Source organism: Sinocyclocheilus grahami, unplaced genomic scaffold (genome assembly GCF_001515645.1).
Source record: "Sinocyclocheilus grahami isolate Dianchi unplaced genomic scaffold, SAMN03320097.WGS_v1.1 scaffold1044.1, whole genome shotgun sequence".
Taxonomy (NCBI): Eukaryota; Metazoa; Chordata; class Actinopteri; order Cypriniformes; family Cyprinidae; genus Sinocyclocheilus; species Sinocyclocheilus grahami.
Window position 1 is genome coordinate 184,355 of NW_015506223.1, and position 21,554 is coordinate 205,908.

The 21,554-nt window shown below is 36.0% G+C and overlaps 1 protein-coding gene across 3 annotated transcripts in view; it reads left to right on the plus strand.

Annotated features, from left to right (window-relative positions):
- The window catches only part of LOC107566067 (neurotrophin-7), a 36,060-nt gene extending 27,051 nt beyond the window's left edge, over nucleotides 1-9,009 (plus strand). Inside the window, exons 2-3 of one of the 3 annotated variants that reach the window (XM_016251445.1) lie at nucleotides 6,716-6,829; nucleotides 8,091-9,009. In XM_016251445.1, the coding sequence (XP_016106931.1) occupies nucleotides 8,105-8,785 (681 nt within the window). In that variant the 5' untranslated portion in view covers nucleotides 6,716-6,829; nucleotides 8,091-8,104 and the 3' untranslated portion in view covers nucleotides 8,786-9,009. Of the gene's footprint in view, nucleotides 1-6,711; nucleotides 6,830-8,090 lie in introns of those variants that run through there. The other 2 variants (XM_016251444.1, XM_016251446.1) reach the window with 2 other exon arrangements.
- The last annotated feature ends 12,545 nt before the right edge of the window (nucleotides 9,010-21,554 follow it).

Genomic DNA, 21,554 nt, shown 5'->3' on the forward strand with positions numbered 1-21,554 from the left:
ACGAGACACTGCGTCCTCTAGGTTTCTTGCCATGCTGCGGACGCAAGCTTCAGACGAAGAAGTGAATGATGTGTAGCTCCCGGCGCCTATTTATACTATAGTCGCACCGGTAGTGACGTCATGGCTGTCGCCGGCCAACAAGTTGGTGTTTTTTCAATGTATGCTTCAGACATGGGTCACGACGAGGCGTTCCCCATAGCGACCCCTAGAGGACGCAGTGTCTCGTTCCCTACTCAGGGAACCATGGTTACATAAGTAACCTGAGACGTCTTTAAATGTATGAAACTAAACCTATACTGTAAAAATAAAAAAGACATGTCAAAGTTGTAAATAACACATATTATTAAAGTTTTACAATAAAATGCTATTTCTTTTCCATTTTGCATTTACTTGTACTTTTACTTTCAATACTTAAGTATGTTAAAGATTAAAAAAATACTACTAAAATGTCACATTTCAATTCAATGTGTTATTTGAGTTTCTTAGTAATTATTTTTTGTGAAATTTACTTGCAATTTCTCAGTTTAAGACAATGAGTTTACTATTTTACACTAATGTTGAAATGCAAATACAAACAGAGGGTATGCAAAACAGGGGTAAAGTACTATATCAGTCTTTCTTCAAAATTTCCATTTTAATTCAATGCGTTACTCGACCGTCTGAGTGAAAATTCTTTGTACGTCTTGTTTTTTTTTAAGTGTACTTGCATACTACTTTTGCCATAACACAGTACCATACTATGTATCTTACATAGCAGAAAATGTATCATCTGACATGAACACATTTCAATTGTTCTACGGCATTTTACATACAAACAGATATAACAAAGTGTTGCTAAAACAAACAGACATTACTGTGAGAACTATGATGTCAAAATACTTAAGCGTTAATTAGCACAAAGTTTACGCTCGTAAAAAAGAATGACTTGAACAATGTCTGCTTCAGCATTGCTGGTCATTAATGGAGATGAATCGCTCAAAACAGATTTAAGAGCCTTGTTTTATGAGGCTCATTTGTGGCTTTCCCTAAGTCATTAAGCATGAATTAAAGCTCATATGAAAACACGCCGTTATTGTAATTAAATGGGAGGGAAGGATTTCAGGAATTCCTGTTAAAGGTATGGAAAGTGGATATTTTAAGAACTTTAACTGGTCAGCATTTCTTTTGAGTGTTTTAATTAGCTTTATTTGGCCGATATTTATGCGATTTTTAAAAAAATGCAAATAATCAGAGAAGTAGCTTGGTCAAATATGAGCTCATGCATAATAATTAGGAAAGTGTTTTGGCGGGGAAATATTTTTAGACATGTGCTTGGATTTTGAGTGACTTTTTATGTTTATTCGCAGTGAAAACCAAGTAAATATCTGCTTTTACATGTGCAGATCAGCTTTCCCTGCTTTTTTCCCTCTACAGGAAGGTAGGCCGTGATGTCTTGTGTTATTTTTACCATTCAAATAAACAGAATGGATAACAACCACAAACCTCAAACCACTGTAATCTCTCAGAAACCCCTCCTGTCATCACCAATTCCTGCCAGAGACTGTTTCAGGTACCAGCCTGTATCTGCACTCATGTGATGAATGTTAGACGTTAGGAAAGTCTGTGAGTGAAGAAAAAGTGCACTGAGAGCGGCGCAGGATGGAGGTCTTCAGTAAACCCTTTTGACCCTCGGTGGCTGCGCTGCGCGGTGTGTTTATAAAGGTTTCGCCAAAGGGAGTTCAGAGCTAATTTATGTAGTATTCAAAAACAAAGTGTACTCAGCGCCGCAGGACTAGAGAGCTAGTGGCTGTGTATCAGTTTGATGAGTGTGTGTTTATACATGGCGCACATGTGCTGGTGTGGAGCGCCGTGGCCCTTCATGGAGAACTTTACTAGAGAGCAGCAGCTCCATAGCTTTCAAAATAAGAATCAAAACATTTTATAATCAGGTTACTTAATGTGTGTTGGGGTCAAAAATTTAGGTCAGAGTCCAAATGTTTCATAAAGGTTATGAGAGAACTTGGTTAATATTTGCAATGCTTTTAAAGCAGTTTTAGTTTCAAAACAAGTTAAGCTATATGTAAAACTGCAACATGGACCAATTTTTGGAGTATTTAAAAGCAGATATGTGAAGCTTGTAATTGAATAATTAAATTTGTTTTAAACTGTGTATCAGTTGAGCCATAAAACCGTTCTTGTCATTTTTATGGGGTGTTAATACACATATTTTACACGTGTGTGTGTGTGTGTGTGCATGTTTATGTGGTTTATGAGGACACAAATTTGTATAATAACATGAATATGACATAGGTATTACAACGAGAAGGTGATTTATGAGGACATTTTCAGTGTCCCCATAATTCAAAAGGCATATAAATAATTCAGAATTAGTTTTTTTGAAAATCTAAAACTGCAGAAAGTTTCCTGTGAGTGGTAGGTTTAGGGGTAGGGTTGGTGTAGGGCAATAGAAAATATATGGTTTGTACAGTATAAAAACCATTACACCTATGGAGAGTCCCCATAAACCATAAAAACAAACCTGTGTGTGTGTGTGTGTCTGTGTACTCACGTAAAAAAATTTTGACTGGTTTTGTGGTCCAGGGTCATATATTTTATTTGTAACATTTATAACTGGTTTCATTAACTAGAATTAAAAGAATATAATATACTGAACTGAATGTAATGTTTTCAACACTTATAACAGCATGTTATTTACAATTAAATTAAAGTGTTATAGTTTAAAGTTATGTTGAATGCAATTAGCTGAACTTAAGAGTGCTTTTTGACTTACTGTACTTAAGTAGGATTTAAGTACATCTTTACATGTAATGTAATTTCATAATTGCATATGTTGTCTTTGAAATATAGTTAAACTGTATTATATATGCAATAAGTATTAAGTATCTTTTGTATGAATTGTACGTTTTTTAAATATATTTGTAATGACGCCGAAATTGAGTACTTTTAAAATATATTAAATGCATTATCATATAACACTACAGTTAAAATGATAATCAAGTACTTCACATGTGCTTTAGTATGTTAGTCAAAAAATCCAAATAAGTGTACTTCTTTTAAAAAGTCCAACGATTATTAAAACATAATGATTTACATGTAGTTTAAGTAAAACTTTTGACATTACAAAGTGCACTTTTTTGAAAGTGTGTTAAGAAACCGACTTGAAAGTGAACTCTCTTTAAGTGCACTTAAGTGGTCCTTTTATTTCATTAATAGTATATTATTTGCAAGTGCAGCTTTTTAAAACAATATACGTTTAAGATTTGATGAACACAACAAGTGCACATTCAGTACAATTATGTACACTTCTTTTTCACTTCTAGTGTCTCACTATCACCCCGATTTTTGCCCGTTTTTTTTTTAAGGATAGACCAGTGGAAATGAGTTTTGTGGTAATCAGCATTATGCCACAAAAGCTGCTAGTTGAGCTTCACGTTTAATGAACCTGGAATATTCCTTACCAGGTGTGATTTAAAACCTCGTAATGAATTCTCAAACACAAAGAGCATCCAAAACAAGGTGTTTGCAACACTGACAAACAAGATTTTCAATATTAATATTATTGTTAACTACATTAATTTCAGCACTGCAAACTACATTAAATTGTCATATTATTTAGATACCGAAAATGCTGGTGTTCATACACAGTGTAGTCATGTAAGTGAAAGCACAGTGTTAGGTTAGCTTAGGTTAGGTGGCATCTGGGCAGTATCATGCCTGTGAGAGCGGCCCCAGACGCAAACACCGGGTGTGGCCTCAGTTTGAGAGCCGATCCTCAGCTGCAAAACATATACAGCCAAACATATACACAGCAAGAGAGCCAGTATGTGCTTATGCTGCATGGCTTTATTGTTTTTAAGCTCTGGTTCCATCCTGACTGTTTGCTTGAGAGCTTAGTCTATGTCCTGCTGTCTGGTGCAGAGCTGCAGTGACAATGAAGGCCTGTTTTTACTCCCAGATGTGTGGAGGAAATGTTAGTGCAGGTTTGCCCTCTAGTGGTGAATGGGAATAAAGCACGTTTTCTATCTGTGGTTTTCTATCTGTGATATATTTAGAAATTAAAAAAAAAAAAAAAAAAAAAAAAAAAAAAAAAAAAATGTATGCTTAAAGAAGATTTATCATAACACACAATCAGAAAAGTGTCTACCTTAATGTTTCAAATAACTTTTGGAATAATGTTCAAATATGAGTGAAATACTGCGCCATCATCATTCAGCGTAACAGATACATATATTTATGTAAAAATGAACTTACTGACCTGTACTTATTAAAATATATAAAAGCATAAATTATCATACTTAATTGTATTATATTGTAATTGATTAAAAACGTGCTGACAAATGGGTAAAACCTAGTGGTTTGAAGGATAGTGGCAAAGACTGGTAGATTTAAAATGACAATCACGTTTTTGATCCTTAAATAGTCTTGTAATGTCATCTAACGATTCTTGTTTTAAATATGTCTAACAAGATTTTTGATATACAACCCCCTTTGACATTTTTTTTATTCTTTTTATTCTGGGAGAAATGCATAGAATACATGGAAAATGTGCATTATTCATCAAAGAATCATGAGAAACCTTTCCACAAATGATGCTTATGTTTCCACAAAAATATGAAGACGGCGTTCGAATATGAAGTAATGATAATTCAGCTTTGATCACAGCTGTTAATAACATTTCAAAATATATTCAGATATTCAAAACATTTTATTTTAAACGGTGAAAATATTTCACAATATTACTGTTTTAAATGTATTTTTGATCAATTTGAGATTTTATGGTGAGCATAAGAATTATATTAAAATATATATTATATGTAATATTTTTGGAGGATGCTTAGATAAAACAAGCATAATGATTAAGGCCTTTTTTTTGGCCTGTTTTTGTTTTTTCACACAAGTACACGCACAGTCATACAATCACACACAAAGCGTGATCAGCTGAAAGCCACGGCGTACAGATTGCAGACCATCTGCTCACTATTCTCTGAATATCAAAGTTGAGGGCTGCATCTTCAGACCACGCTTAAAACTGCGCAGACTGCATTTCATTTCAAATATCCCACCATCAAACCTTTATGAACGCTGCATAAGAGCAAAGACATTGTGCAATGCATTTTGATCAATATCACTATCGGTGCACAATAAACATTATAAATTTGCAAACAAGGAGACTACGAGACTATGCCAGCGCAGACTTGGCATTGCGCCTGTTCACTGCTTTACCTTATAAATAGAGTGGCAGTGTTTGGAAACAGGCTTGTCTCTCTGTTTCACACTGTACTGGATTTTACAGTAAACGTGATCATAGGCACTGGGTGAGCAGGATCGTGCTGCGACTGTCTCTAAAGAATTATTTTATAAATATTGACTTTAAATCAACCTGTTTACTTGGTTTCTTTAGTCACAATAAATTTTGTACGGATGTTTCTTATTCATGGTGTAAATATGGAAGAGGCTGATGTCTGCAGGGACTAGAACTAAATTGCTTTGGATTGCTTTTGGAAATTGCTTTTGGATGTTTTTGCTTTTAAGCCGTGCAGGTAATTTTAATCATAATCCAATTTAGTGTACATATCAAAATTAGATGTTATTTATTGTTGGTGATGCAATAATAAGGTCTGTTGCTTACTGAGCTCTCTTTCGAAATGAATTCCTTGTTTATTTCCAACTCTATTAACGCTTCAATATGTGACATTTTTAATATCAGCTCAGAAAGCTCAGCCTGATGGATGGTTACTAATGAAACACTTTTAGTTTCTGGTTTAGATGGGGCAGAGGTCTCATTATGAAGTGTCAAATATCACACGTTTAATGGAATGACACTTTAGGTGGTTAAATGTTGCAGGCAGCTGAAGTGACTCAGCACATGGGTAAATAGAGCGTACCCCTGACCTTTCTGTGGTTTCAGAAGTACTTTTCCATTTTGTCCTTTTAATAAAAAAAAAACATTTAGCTCAGAGGTCTATTAAAACCATTACTGTACAATAAAGCATACAAAAAAGTTAAGCAGCACAAGACTTAGCATTGCAAATGAACTCAAATTACAATAGTATGATTTAAAAATAATTTATAACCTTGACTATAAATATAAAAACAGTATATTTCAAGTTTATTGCAAAATATCAATGTACAAAAATGTCAAGATAGAGTCTTGACTTACTTGATTATGTTATTAACGATGCTTTGTAGTGTACTGTATGTAGTTCTTCACCAGCATTTTTGCACTTACATTTTAAGACTTAAAAATATTTGATTTACTTATATATTTAAGTAACTAAAATGTCTAACTTCTACTGAAGCATATATAATCGCTTTTCTTGAAAGGTTTACACTCAACATTACTGTTAAAAAACTATTTCTCTGCAAAGAGTGCATTTCTGATAATCTGTGAATACTGAGAGACAAATATGTTTTTCAGACTTTTGTTCTAGACTGTAAACACTTCGGAATATGTATAGTTTATGCGTCATTGACCTTATTTATTTGTATGTATGCAGCTTTGAAGATTCTGCTGAATGCATATACTTGGATGTTGAAGGAGTCAAACATCACCTTGTAATGGGAAGGCTAATTTTTGTTATTGATCAGAAGGTGCTCCTAAAAAGAAAAGTGTAGAGCCTTTTATTTTTATGTATGCAGCTTTGAAGATTACATTCAGCCCACTGAATGCGTATACTTGAACGTTAAAGAGCCATGGTATGTGTGTGTTTTACAGAAAGCAGCAGACACACAGGCCAGTCCTGATGGCAGGCGCTTGGGGGTCAGCCTGCACTGGACTCCGGCTCTAGCAGCCCACTGGGCCCTCACTTCAACTCTAAACATTTCACAGGTCAGTGAGCAGAGATATACTCTATACACTCACACACTGTCTGAAATGCATTTTTTTAAACAAATAAATTAATATTATTCAGCAACAATGCTTTAAATTGTTTACAAGTGGCAGTATAGACTTTTCAACACCTCATCTCAATTTGTAACTATTTTATGTTTTGGTAAATTGGTGGGTAATTTGTATGAGTTCATTAAATCTCTTTCATACGTTTCTGTACGATCTGCTTACGCCCCACTGATGGTCATGTTTTTAGGGGTCAACCTTCATTACAAAAAGTATATTTACACAACAAAGATGTACTAAAGACAGAAAAGCTTTTCCTTCGCGCTTTTTTAAAAAGTTCTGCATACAGACAACACTGTTGTCAAAGTAATTCTCATTTTCAACGATCTGTGAAATTGACTAAAAGTGCTGTATTATACATGCCAGGCAAGTAGCACAGACCTTTAGACTAAACACATAACATGCATGAGCATGGCATCACCGTTTTCACAAATTAGCATTTTTTGTTGCATGCAGATGATGATGGTATAATTTTCAAAAACATTTTCGAAAGCTTGAAACACCCCCTTAAAAATTGTGTTTTTGTATGATTACAAATTCATTCAAAATTGACTTTGTAAAATAGTTACATTTCCTATGAAATTGGGTTGGACACCTTCATTCTAACAGAAACTTCTGTTTGAAATAAATGCTGTTCTTTTGAACTTTCTATTAATCAAAGAATCCTGAAAGTCAATGTATCATTGTTTCTACAAAAATGTTAATCAGCACAACTATTTTCAACACTGATAATAATCAGAAATGTTATATTAGAATGATTTCTGAAGGATTATGTGACACTGAAGACGAGAGTAATGACGCTGAAAATTCAGCTTTGATCACAGGAATAAATTACATTTTAAAATATATTCAAATAGAAAAGCATTGTTTTAAATTGTAATAATATTTATATATTATTATTATACTATATTTAAAAGAGGCTTAATTTTCTATATCTGATTTTTTTGTATGTTTTTCCCTCTCGATTTTTGGTTGAAATATGCCCTGGACATGTTTTCGACTGCTTTCGTGAAATTCATACAGATGTCAGATTCTTCATGCATAGCTCAGTAATATCTTCCATATGAACAGTTCTTTATTCCTGCTGACATTTTAAACAGCCAGGCCACCTTACTGACAGAAAGCAAACTGTTTCTAAAAACTTGACCAATGCATATTTCCATGTTGTTGACTATCTTAAATGTCTCTTTGCTAGCAGGACGAGTGCCCATGAGGTCGTTGACGCTGGTCCTGCTCAGCGTCCAGGCTGCACTCATCATGGGAGGCCACACCCAGGCGCAGGGGCCAGCCAATCAGCACGCAGCAGCGCATCACTCACCCAGGCCTCACGGCCAATCCAAGCAGGACTCGCACTATGACGACCTAATCCCCAACGTGGACCCCAAACTCTTCAACAAGCGCCGTTACCGTTCACCTCGCGTACTGTTTAGCGACGTGGTACCTACAGAAAATGATACGGGGAGCCCCAGGCGCCCACGAGTCCGGCGAAAGGCCAACGACTTCTTGCATCGCGGCGAGTACTCAGTGTGCGACAGCGAAGAGCACTGGGTCGGCAACCTGACCCAAGCCACAGACTTAGCGGGCAATGAAGTCACGGTGCTGCCACACGTTCGCATCAACAACGTCGTGAAAAAGCAGATGTTCTACGAGACTACGTGCCGTGTGTCGAAGCCCGCCGGGGCCCCCAAGCCGGGTCAAGGAGTCAGTGGCGTTAAAGCAGGAACCTCTAGCTGTCGTGGGATCGACAATAAGCACTGGAACTCTTATTGCACCAACGTGCACACCTTCGTGAGGGCATTAACGTCCTACAAAAACCAGATCGCCTGGAGGTTCATCCGAATCAACGCCGCTTGTGTGTGCGTCCTCAGCCGCAACTCATGGAGGCATTGACTGATATATTGTCTCAGCCAATCCACTGCAGCCACCTGTCGTAAGCCCCTCCCACCCGTCAATAATAACAACAGCCGCACTGCCAACGTCAGTGATCCGAGACTCCGCCCCTTTTCAGATCTCTCTATGACATCGCAACCCAGTCCCCTCCTACCCTACCTCACTCTGTAAATTATTGGTCGTTTAAGTTATGAGGACTGCATGGCATATTTATATAGTTTATACGGTCAGAATATAAATATAAATATGAATATATATATATATACTGTATGTGTATGTACAGTATACATAAAGCAAGCTTTTGTTGTGTTGTTGATGCTCTTATTTATTAAACACCTCACTTCAGTATGTCAATTCAAGACTGCTTCTGTTGTAATCTCATTCAATCTCACTCAGTTTAACGTGAAGAGCCAACCTGATCTCATGGGAAAACGTAACTATTTTACGCGATTTTGTATTCATTTGCACGAAAAAAGCAAGGATGAAGGTCCACCTCTAAACATAACCATCAGTGGGGCGTAAGCAGATCATACGAAGATGTAGAAATGAGATTGAAATTCATACGAATTACAGGTAGCCACTAACTCACCAAAACGTAAAATAGTTACGAATTTCCATAAGACTGTGTTGAAAGAACTGCATTTAACCTTGATTTTGTGGATAACTTCACTCTCAGAAAAGTACAAATCTGTCACTGCCACATTTATACATACCTGAAATACCAACTATTTATCTTTCACTATATTTTAGTCTATCTAGTTATTATATAAGAAAGTTTTTCAATAAATTCTGACCATGCCTTAAAGGGTTACTCCACCCCAAAATGAACATTTTGTCATTAATCACTTACCCCTATGTCGTTCCAAACCCGTAAAAGCTTTGTTCGTCTTCAGAACACAAATTAAGATATTTTTGATGAATACTACGAGAATACTTTTTGTACGCAAAGAAAACAAAAATAACGACTTTATTCAACAATTCGTCTCCTACTCGTCACCGTAGCGCCATTTTAGAGAGTATCCACTCTGCATCACACGGATACGTTGTTTTCATTCAAATCAGAGTGTAAACGACGTAAACAGTGTGTTTGCGTGACGCAGCTGACACAGAACAGCTTACGCTGTTTGCGTTCATTAAATATTCTCCAAAATAGAGCTACGGTGACGCGGAGGAGACGAATTGTTGAATAAAGTTGTTATTTTTGTTTTCTTTGCGTACAAAAAGTATTCTTGCAGCTTCTTAAAATTACGGTTGAACCCCTGATGTCACATGGATTATTTTACCGATCTCCTTGCTATGTTTCTGGACGTTGATCGTGTTAATTACATTGCTGTCTATGGGAGTGTCAGAGAGCTGTCAGAATGCATTAAAAATATCGTAATTTGTGTTCAGAAGAGGAACAAAGCTTTTACGGGTTTGGAACGACATAGGGGTAAGTTATTAATGACAAAATTTTCATTTTGGGGTGGAGTAACCCTTTTAATTGTTCTAGGTTTAGCTCTGTTAATTCTTGCTGTTGAACACTTTAACAGCGCAATATTTTTTAGTTCTATAAGTCACATTTTGTCAGCCGGGAATGTGGGTTCATACCAAATTTTTAAAATAACCTTCTTGGCTGCAGTTAGTGCGGTGTGAAATATTCTACATTGGTAAATGTTCAAATTAAGATCAGAATCATCATTCAGCAAACACATATTGGGATGCTTAGGAATAAACCTATCACAAAGTTCTGAGACCATTAGAAAAACCTTATCCCAAAATGTACTGATAAATGGACAGTCAAAGAACATGTGCATATAGGTCCCCACAGTATCTGAATTACACAATGCACATTCACGAGTAGGCAAGCACTTAATTCTGTGTAACACATACAGAGTTGCATAGGCCTTGTGAATCAGTTTAAAGTGTATAAGTTGATGGGCAGGATTCTTGGACATCGCAGGAATACTTTCCCATATCCAGTCCCAGTTAGGTTTATAGGGGGCCAGTTCCTTTTCCCATATTGTAGTGATGGGAAGTGCACCGGAGCCACGATTAAGCAGTTTGTTATAAATAAATGAGACTGCTCCACGTGTCTGAGAAAAATTCACACAGTCCATCAGTGGATGAATGTCCAGGTTCCAGTTCCGCGGTACTCCATATGCACCCATTGCACTTCTCAGCCTTAAAAGTCCATTATGCCTTATGCCCTGATTATTAAAAAAATATCTCCCAGAACAAATATACCTTGATCAGACCACGGCTTCAAGACAAAGGGCTTTTTCCTAGATTGAAATCTGAGAGCTTTCTGACCCTCCATAGACAGCAACAGAACAGACACGTTCAAGCAAACATAAGGACATCGTTAAAATAGTCCATGTGACATCAGTGTTCACAAATACTTTTTGTGAGCAAATAAAATAAAAATAAAGGCTTCATTCAACAATTTCTTCTCTTCTATTTCAGTCTTTGACGCGCTTTCATGAAAGTACATGAGGTATGCGTGTGGTGCTGCTGACGCAGGAGCTGGCGATCTGACACTCATGAAGGCGCGTCCAAGAAAACAGGAATTCAGTTCCACAAATTCTTATTTCCTCTACATCCTTGCAACGCACTAACTGATCCAGAGTGTCAGTGTTTGTTAGCTTTAGCTATTAGCCCCTACCAAAGTTAATCTGTTGCACTGCATACAGACTGATAGTAGAATCCAGGTCACATACTTCCAGAAGTGTTTGTGCAAGCCAAGAAACAATTGAGATGTGAGAAGAGTAAGAGAGTACCTAAAACCTTAGTCAACTTTAAACAACTTAGCTAAAACGTTAACACTCTCATTTGAGTAGTACTGGAATATAAAATATAATGTCTCATTTGGAATACTATTGCAGATGTCATGTAAATCACAGAACCAGCTTTTGCTAATGTCCTTTTTTAAATCTGACCTAGCAAGACAAACACACATCTCATGTATTGTCTATGTGATCCAATGTAAAATTAAAGAGTGTTGCTGTTTATAATGCATAGCAACAACTGTTTTCTTGTTCGGTGTCGACAGATGTGCAAACGTGTATCATAAGTTCATCCACTGACGTTGAGTTGGCACTCAAAAAAAGCATCCCGCTGTCTGTTTCCTGCTCAGTGATGAATATATTGTCTGGAACAGGCTACTAAGGGACTAGCTGGGATCCCTCATGTTCTTTCCTTTCCAGTCCATGTTGGATCATAAAAAAGAGCTAAAAAAAAAGAGAGAGACAAAACTTGCACTCATAGTGCAATCAGCCATGCAAAGTGACCTGTATTGCAGGCTAGAATCCCTCTCTGGGTCCTCGGGTCGCCTCCAGAAGATATACAATGGGTAATACAAATCAGCATTAGTAAGTGCAACTCCAGCCGTGAAGGAGATGGTGTGTAAAGCAAAGCAGCTGTGTTGCCGGTGGTGAGGAACGTGCTGCACAGCATCTGGAATCTCATAAGGGCATCGTGAATTAATGAAGGTCCTGGCGGTGGTTCTTGAGAGAGTGTCCTGACTGAACCTCTGTCCGTGCAAGAAGATGTTTATGTGTTCTGGTTACAGAGTTCAGACAGACACAGAGGACCTCGGGAGAGAATAAGTGTGTGGGGAAGATGGGGACCAAATGTCCCCCTAATGATAAGAAAACATGAAATCACCTACATTGTGGGACCATCCAATGGTCAGCTTGACTAAATGTCTCAATTAAAATTGAAATAATGGCAAAAGGTTTATATAAAGCAGTGATTCTTTTTCAGGGGGCAGCCAAAAAAATCCATAATATTGCCAGTCATGCTTTCTTATTTCACAGACATGTAAGTGTCTGTTATGTTAAGTGAAACAATAGTGATATTTTATTATCACTGTCAGTTGATTCATCATTATTAGTTTATTATTTGAATGTGTCCTTGCTAAATAAAAGTAATAACTTATTTTGTAAAAAATAAATCCACATTTACAATAGTAATAGTGAACTGTAGTGTGTGCACTGTATATATAAAATAATTATACTGAGATGCATGTGAAAATGAATTTGTCCTCTGACAAACACATTAATGAACAAATAATATATTGTGTTGACGTAATTCTAAAATAAACTGTTGCTAATGTTGCTTCTGAATATAATTGATGACAATTCCATTTGTTAACATTAGTTAACTATATTTGTTAACATTGTTATGTTATATATGAGTTTCTTTCTTCTGTTAAAACACAAAAGATGATATTTTTCAAAGAATGTTGGAAACCAAACAGTTGACGGTAGCCAATGGCTTCAATGGTATGGGGAAAAAAATAAATACTATGGAAGTCAAAGGCTATTGTAAATGTTTTGGTCAACAAAATATCCACTTTTTTTTGTTCAACAAAAGAAAGAAACTCATACAGGTTTGGAACAACTTGAGGGTGAGTAAAATTTCATTTTTGGGTGAACTGGCTTTTTAATGTTGTCACCAATGTTAACTAATATTACCTTATTGTAATGTACCAATATGCTATGTAAATGTATAAAATGAGTAAAGGAAAAGTATTATTTAAAGGGGTCATATGATGTTGCTAAAAAGAACATTATGTTGTGTATTTGGTGTAATGAAATGTGTTTATGCGGTTTAAGGTTCAAAAAACACATTATTTTCCACATACTGTACATTATTGTTTCTCCTCTATGCCCCGCCTTTCTGAAACGCGTCGATTTTTACAAAGCTCATCGGTCTGAAAAGTGAGGTGTGCTGTGATTGGCCAGCTATTCAGTGCGTTATTCTTTTCCTGTGAATATTCTGAAACTAGAATTATGTCATGCCAAGACTTGTATTAGATATGAGAAATCATCTGACAGACATTCCTTAAGATGCCTCAAGTGTGAGTAACTTTAACAAGTTTGTTACACTCGTGCACTGGTTTGGGTAAGAAATTGGTTGCATAATATCAGTTTGATAAATTTCCGCAAATATGTAGCTATTATTAAACTTAAGTTCATATATATATATATATATATAGTATATACAGGGTTTGAAATTAACACCCGCCAAATGCGGGTAAAAATCAGCTGTGGCGGGTAACGCTATCAAATCACTAGCCAATTTGGCGGGTTACTTTTCGTAAGTTATGTTCACTCATTAATTTCTTGGGGAAGTTCATGCAAGCCAGATCTGCGCAGGTTTAGCGCAAATACTGAACTCGTGAGACATCATGACCAGTGTTGGGGGTAATGCATTACAAGTAGCGCGAGTTACGTAATCAGATTACTTTTTCAAGTAACTAGTAAAGTAACGCATTACTTTTTAATTTACAAGAGAATATCTGAATTACTTTTTCAAATAAGTAACACAAGTTACTTTTTTTTCCAATTTATTGATTGGCAGCTCTGGTGTCTCCATGTTGAGAGAAATCAGATGTTACTGTAGATCTAAAATAAATATGAATATGCATTAATTCATCTCACTCACACAAAAAAACACAGATTCAGTATTCCTCAAAATGAATAAAAATAATGCAACTCAGAATATGACGCAAACCTGCAATAATTAAATGTTAAACAACACAAATATGCTTTATGTATTTAATCCCATTCTATTAAGCAATGTCTTTGCTTCTGACCTTCGATGATCCAGTTCAACCGTACTAATAAGCAAACATTACTCTAGACAACATTTGTGGGTTTATTTATTGCTGAAGTGTGTTGAAATTTCTTCTCCATTCTACTGTACGGATGTAAATTTACATTTCCTTCAACCTGAGGCTTATTCATTTCACTTCTGGTGTGAAAAGGCTTTTATATTTGCCAAAAATAGAACTTTTTTATTTTAAAAACAAACAAGCAAGCCCTGTCCAGATTTAAAAAGTAACGGAAAAGTAACGCAACGCATTACTTTCCATAAAAAGTAACTAAGTAAAGTAATGCAAACATTACTCTAGACAACATTTGTGGGTTTATTTATTGCTGAAGTGTGTTGAAATTTCTTCTCCATTCTACTGTACGGATGTAAATTTACATTTCCTTCAACCTGAGGCTTATTCATTTCACTTCTGGTGTGAAAAGGCTTTTATATTTGCCAAAAATAGAACTTTTTTAATTTAAAAACAAACAAGCAAGCCCTATCCAGATTTTAAAAGTAACGTAATGCATTACTTTCCATAAAAACGTAATTAGTTACTTTTTTATGGATTAACGCAATATTGTAATGCATTACTTTCCCCAACACTATGGGAGGGGGTTAGGGGTTTTTTTTGTAGGGGTTTATAATAACCCCTACAAATACAACTCATTATATGCACTATAATCACTTTAAAGGAGACAGACATGTAGATGTTTGTGAAAGATGTTTTCTCTGTTTTGGAGGGATGATTATTTTTAAATCATACCCTATTTATTGCATCAAAATTTGTTAATACTTTACTATATTTAAGGGTGGATAATTTTATCAGTCGTTTATTGCAACAATACATAACTACAATAACTTTGTCTGGTGCTCTTATGAAAGTTTATAGCATGATTTGTGAAAATTTAGACTTCTTCATGGCTAGATTTTGCATATTTAATTTCCTTCATTTACCTACTTGTTCTACAGATCTGTGTGTACTGGTGTTAAATGCTACTGTTTTTGACAGCGTTGATAACGTTTATGACAGATAATATCATGATATTTTTTGCGTTTCCTTACTGAAAGTCGTATCCTGTCAGCAAAAACCTGTCCATGTGCTTTTTTGACTGCTTTCAGTTTAAGTGCCGGCGATGCAGTGTTGCCAGATTTTGATACTAAAACAAACAAAAACCTGAAAATAAACAAAAATAAACAGAAATTATTTCCAATCTTTTGCAAAAAATATAAGATAAAGATATCGCTGACTCTAAATGGAAACTTCCTACTTTATTAACTTTCTAAAGTGTTAAATTAAGTGGAAAAGACAACTCCTCACTCACAACTCTCTCAAGCCTCGTTCACTCCGCCAGCGATACAGTAGGTGGCAATAATAATCCTAAGGAGTGAACGGCCATTGAACAAAAAGAAGAAGTACTCTGCCAGCGATCATTTTCATAACAGGGACGCTCAACATTCTTGCAAACTGTCTAAACTGAATTATACATGTCATGCAGGCATTCATATGAGGAGTTAAACAGCAAATTAGTTAAAGAACAAATTTTATTTTTAAACATGACAAATTTACCTAGGTCCGGACATAATAGCTGGTTACGGGCCTGTGTGTGTGTGTATCAGCAAACGGAAGGAGACCATTAGGAGACGAACAGGTAAGTTTCAAGAAGTTTATTCACAGGATTAGCAGTAGATCTGGGAGGCAGGCAAGCAACACGTAAGCAGTTCAAATGAAGATCAGTTCAATAGACTTGGAAGTTCGCTTGAAGAAACAACAACAAGACCAGACAAGGAACAGAAGGGCGACTGCTTTTATATGGTAGGTAATGAGGTGAATGGTGGCAGGTGTGCTGATTGGGGATCAGGTGCAGGTGTGAAGCAGGCGGGATTCTGGGAAATGGAGTCCTTCATGTGGTAAGGTGACTGGCTGGCGATTGGGATTGTGACTGGACTAGTGACTTTGTGACAATATATATATATATGACCAAAGCATTTCATACTTAGTTCATATCTCTGATTGACTTTTCATCATTAAAATTTCATCAGACTGAATTGCCATTCTCTGGCAAGCAAGCAACACGTAAGCAGTTCAAATGAAGATCAGTTCAATAGACTTGGAAGTTCACTTGAAGAAACAACAACAAGACCAGACAAGGAACAGAAGGGCGACTGCTTTTATATGGTAGGTAATGAGGTGAATGGTGGCAGGTGTGCTGATTGGGGATCAGGTGCAGGTGTGAAGCAGGCGGGATTCTGGGAAATGGAGTCCTTCATGTGGTAAGGTGACTGGCTGGCGATTGGGATTGTGACTGGACTAGTGACTTTGTGACAATATATATATATGACCAAAGCATTTCATACTTAGTTCATATCTCTGATTGACTTTTCATCATTAAAATTTCATCAGACTGAATTGCCATTCTCTTGAATGTCAGCAGAAACAGTTTAGATTTAAAATGTTTAAAAATAACGTTATCATAAGGAAAGCCAACTGCGTTTTCGCTGCTCAGTGTTGTTGATCAGAGTTTGAAGGCTATGATTTCCCTGTAAATAGAGTACGTTCGCCATCTCGTGGTCAGACATACCTATGCCGTCTCTAAATGTCAAATGACGGATCAATCTCACAACCTGTCCCAGCAATTCAAAAGAAAATTATGAAATTTGACAAAAAGAAAATTAAGGATTTATTTATTTTTGCTCATTATTTTTATGACAATTAAGTACATTTCCCCCAATTCCAGTTACTGTAAAGCAAAACTATAAAAATAAAATAAAACATTGTATTATTTTATAATCAGGCAGCATACCACTTAAAAATAGACCAGAAAATCATATTAGCTGGTTGTGCAAAGCAGCATATCCCTGATACAACCAATTCATCTCTCTTTGTACCACTTTCTCTAATATGCCAGCTGGCATCAGTAACACAATCCACAAAATGATGCTGTAAATTCTAATTCATCATAATTCAAGTGTATTTTGGGTATATCTACTGTCAAATTAACTTTACTATATTGAGAGTACTTATCTATAACGCATCTCAACAATCACTGAGGAGGTTTTTTTTGTTAAATTTTGTTAATAAGGGGAGTTATCAACCCATGTATTTCATTGATAATTTAATATGAGAAACTGTTTTCAAACACTTCATGTACTATATACACAGAAGATTGATATATTCTTCCAGTCGATCTTTCATGCGTAAATATTTTCAGTATTTGTGGGTGAACTCTCCTTGTAAAGGAAGTGTTTGTTAGTAAAACGGTCTCGTCAGAATTTTCTTGAAATATTTGTTGTTCTGACCCTAAATATAAAGGTCTTCACTTTCAAGCATGCCATTCTTCAAATGAGAGTTTATTGGTAATACAAGATAGATAACGTTACTGGTTTGTTACTGAAATGTTTAATTAAGTTTAGCTTCCATTACCAAAATGTTAGGAATTCAAATCTGCTGCTGTGATAAATTTGGTTTGACAGTAATGCTGAAGAGAGCAGTAGCAGACAGTCATCGAACCCCTGGGTGCCACCCATGAGAAATGTCCTCTACAAAAAGGATGGTACAAAATAACACACACACACACACACAAACACGGCGGCACATCATTATGTGATTATCTTATTTCCAGTCTCTAGAGGTTAACAGCACGTCTGCTCATATTGTTCTATTGCTCCAGAAGAGAAAAGAGCCTCCTTATAGAAACATGCAAACATTCTTCTTCAGCGTGAAAGGCAACATAGAAAATATATTAGTATTCTGGCTTCAAATTCACTTCATCTTGCACAAATTAGTGCACAGAGATTATGTAATCAGTCAACGGCACCTCTCAGCCTCCCGTTTCTTCCCATGACCCCCATTTACTCTCATTGTAATGTATTCTAGGCTCTTCTGTTACAGAAATAAAGCCAGAGCTCTTAATGGCTAATTGTCTGTTCTTCTGTGAACCTTAAAGGAGGAGCTCCACCGTTGCCCTCTGTCTTCCCTCTCTCCCTCACTCTCCCTCTCACTGCGGTTGCCAGGATATGGTTTTTCTGTTGCCAGGATACGGCCCCAGCATACTCTAGGATGCACGTTCCCAAAGGAAGTAAGTAGACTTCTGTGGGACCTACAGAACAACCTTGAGTGGTCAGTGATTTTAGGAGATACCTTGTGTTTTTAAATGTACTTAATGTTTTTATTCTTTAGGATGACAGACAGGTGCCACATTGACCTCTGGATTATTGGGAAGGGGGCTAAAATGTGTGTGACAATGAATTATATATTTGTCTTCTAAATAAAACAACATGTTAATAAAGCAATATTGGCCAACACACACCTATAAGCAGGGCTGTAAACAAGTATGAAAATAAGTAAGGAAAACCATAATTTCCTTAGTGTAAAGAACTTTTTAGTAATATAAAGAACCTTTTTTCCATTATAAAGTAACTTTTGGACATTGAAAAGGTTTCATGGATGTTGTAGGTTCTTCATGGAACCATTGATGATTATAGCCTCTCGCTTTATATTATTAAGAGTGTTGCAACAATAAAGGGTTAGTTCACCCAAAATTTAAAATTCTGTCATTAATTACTCACCCGCATGTCATTCCAAACCTGTAAGACCTTCATTCATCTTCGGAACACACATTAAGATATTTTTGATGAAATCCGAGAGCTTTCTGATGCTCCATAGACAGCAACACAACACACACGTTGAAGGCCCAGAAAGGTAGTAAGGACATCATTAAAATTGTCCATGTGCCATCAGTGGTTCAACCGTAATGCTACGAAGCTACGAGAATACTTTTGTGCACAAAGAAAACAAAAATAACAATTCTTCTCCTCCGCATCACCCTGGGGTACTTTTTTTTTATTTAGTTTTGGCTTTTGTTTTTCATACCTGGGACAGTCTTCTTGAAAGATTCTCACAGTTCGACTGGAACACCAAACACAGACAAGTCTGTCTTGCAACGATGCTTGACAAATCAAATTCACTGACGTAACTGTTGTAAAAAATCCAACATTTCTACTGTTATTTAACAACATGCCAGTCTTTCCAAAAGACAAAAACTCCATAAAACAGTTTTGAAAATTGTGAAAATGTGATCTTGTACATATACGGTGCATAGGCTGTTAGTCTGTCCCTCACAGCCTTGTTTTTGTCTGCATACAATTCAATATGCAGTCTACCTGACTAGGTCTATATTAAAAAAATCTATGCTTAAATGTTTTAAACTGAGACATATGATCTTTGAAAGACAAATTACCGTTGTTCTGTGATTGGATTAGGGACTGCCCGACTCGTTTGGTAATGAAGGTAAATTAACCAAGACACTCTGCAGGCCCCTGGCTGCTTTGATCAAAAATAGCACGGACATGTGTCTCAGAAGGGTCACATACACACAGTAATCTAATGAGAGATATAATCTAATGAACTCTGAAGTATCCGCCATTAATCTGTAACTGGAAACAGTAAACACAATTTCACCCACCTTCTCTGTCAAGGCAGAAAACTACAGATGGCTAATTTGAAAAAAAAAAAATTTTAAATTCAATTAATTAATTTATTTCTGTACTACATGATTATATATGACCCTTGACCACAAAAGCAGTGTTAAGTCGCTGGGGTATATTTGTAGCAATAGCCAAAAATACATTGTATGGGTCAAAATGATTGATTTTTCTTTTATGCCAAAAATCATTAGAACATTAAGTAATGATCATGTTCCATGAAGATATTTAGTAAATTTCCTACCGTAAATATATCAAAACTTAATTATTGATTAGTAATATGCATTGCTAAGAACATCATTTGGACAACTTTAAATTCGATTTTCTCAATTTTTTGATTTTCAAATAGTTGTATCTCGGCCAAATATTGTCCTATCCTAACAAACCATACACCAATGGAAAGCTATTTATTCAGCTTTCAGATGGTGTATAAATCTCAATTTTGAAAAATTCACCCTTATGACTGGTTTTGTGGTCCAGGGTCACATATTATGAATATATAATAGCTTACCAGCGAGATTCACACAAGGTTTAATAAGTTACCAGTTCAAGGTCTGTGTGGCTTATGCGTTTATTTTCCATTTCAAATCATTTTCTTTTTGTGCAGTCAAAAGTAACTAAAACCAAAGCAATGCTGATCATTTTTGTGCAAAGACATGTTCTGTAATGGTGGCAGCACAGTAGTAATACTGCACACCCCAAAAGGCTTTTCTTCTGCTTGACAAAAAGTGCTACCCATGGTGTAATTTTAAACATGACCGTTTAAACTATTGATCATCTCAAGCAGGTCAGATTTCCAGAACAACTGCTGGATAAATCATGATCAAATCTAATTGTGTGCATTATACTGTTTTGCCATAACATTTTAAAGCAGGCTGAAAGTGTACACACTGAGATGCAACACTTCCTAAAAACACTACAATTGCTACAGCTGACAGGATATGACTGGAATTTAAGAATTGCTTTAAACAATAACTCTGAACTCTTCTTATGCACATACAATAAAACAGATGTGCATGCTGTTTTATTTTTTTACAGATTACTAGGGAGGTTAATGAATTAAAAAAAAAACTACATTAATTGTAGAATATGCATACTTTATAATTATGCAATGCGATATGTATGCTTGTTAAATGAATATTTGTTGACAATAAATAAGGTGAAAGGGATAAAAGGGAAACATGAACAAACATAGAATATGTAGGAATATCAATTTAAAAATAGTTTTACAAATTACACTTTTAAAGCTGCAGAAAATTGGGAGAAAACACTATTAAATTACACAGATAGACCTTTCTGATTTGGCACTGTAGCAACATGTGGCCACTCTTTTTAACTTAAAAATAATAATAATAATCAAAAAAGTAATCCTATGACAAATACCTGGAGAATATTTTTTTGATATTCATGATACGATTTGTCCTATTTACTTTAATTTAGAAATGATTTTAAGAGTGAAAATGTTTATTGTGAAATGTTTCTGAATATTTATTTGCTTGTGCTCTGTAGTTCTCCATTAAACAAAAGAGCCTTTAAAAGTTGTCTCTGTTTTGGCTGGGATCGCGTGGTCCCATGAAAGAAGCCACTGTGCGGAGCGCGGATGGACCATCGCCCGTCCCGAACCCCCCTTGTGTTACCCCTCACACATTATTCAGTGGGGCGGGACTGAAGCGATCAGCCGCAGCCGCTGCTTCTAGTGCAGATG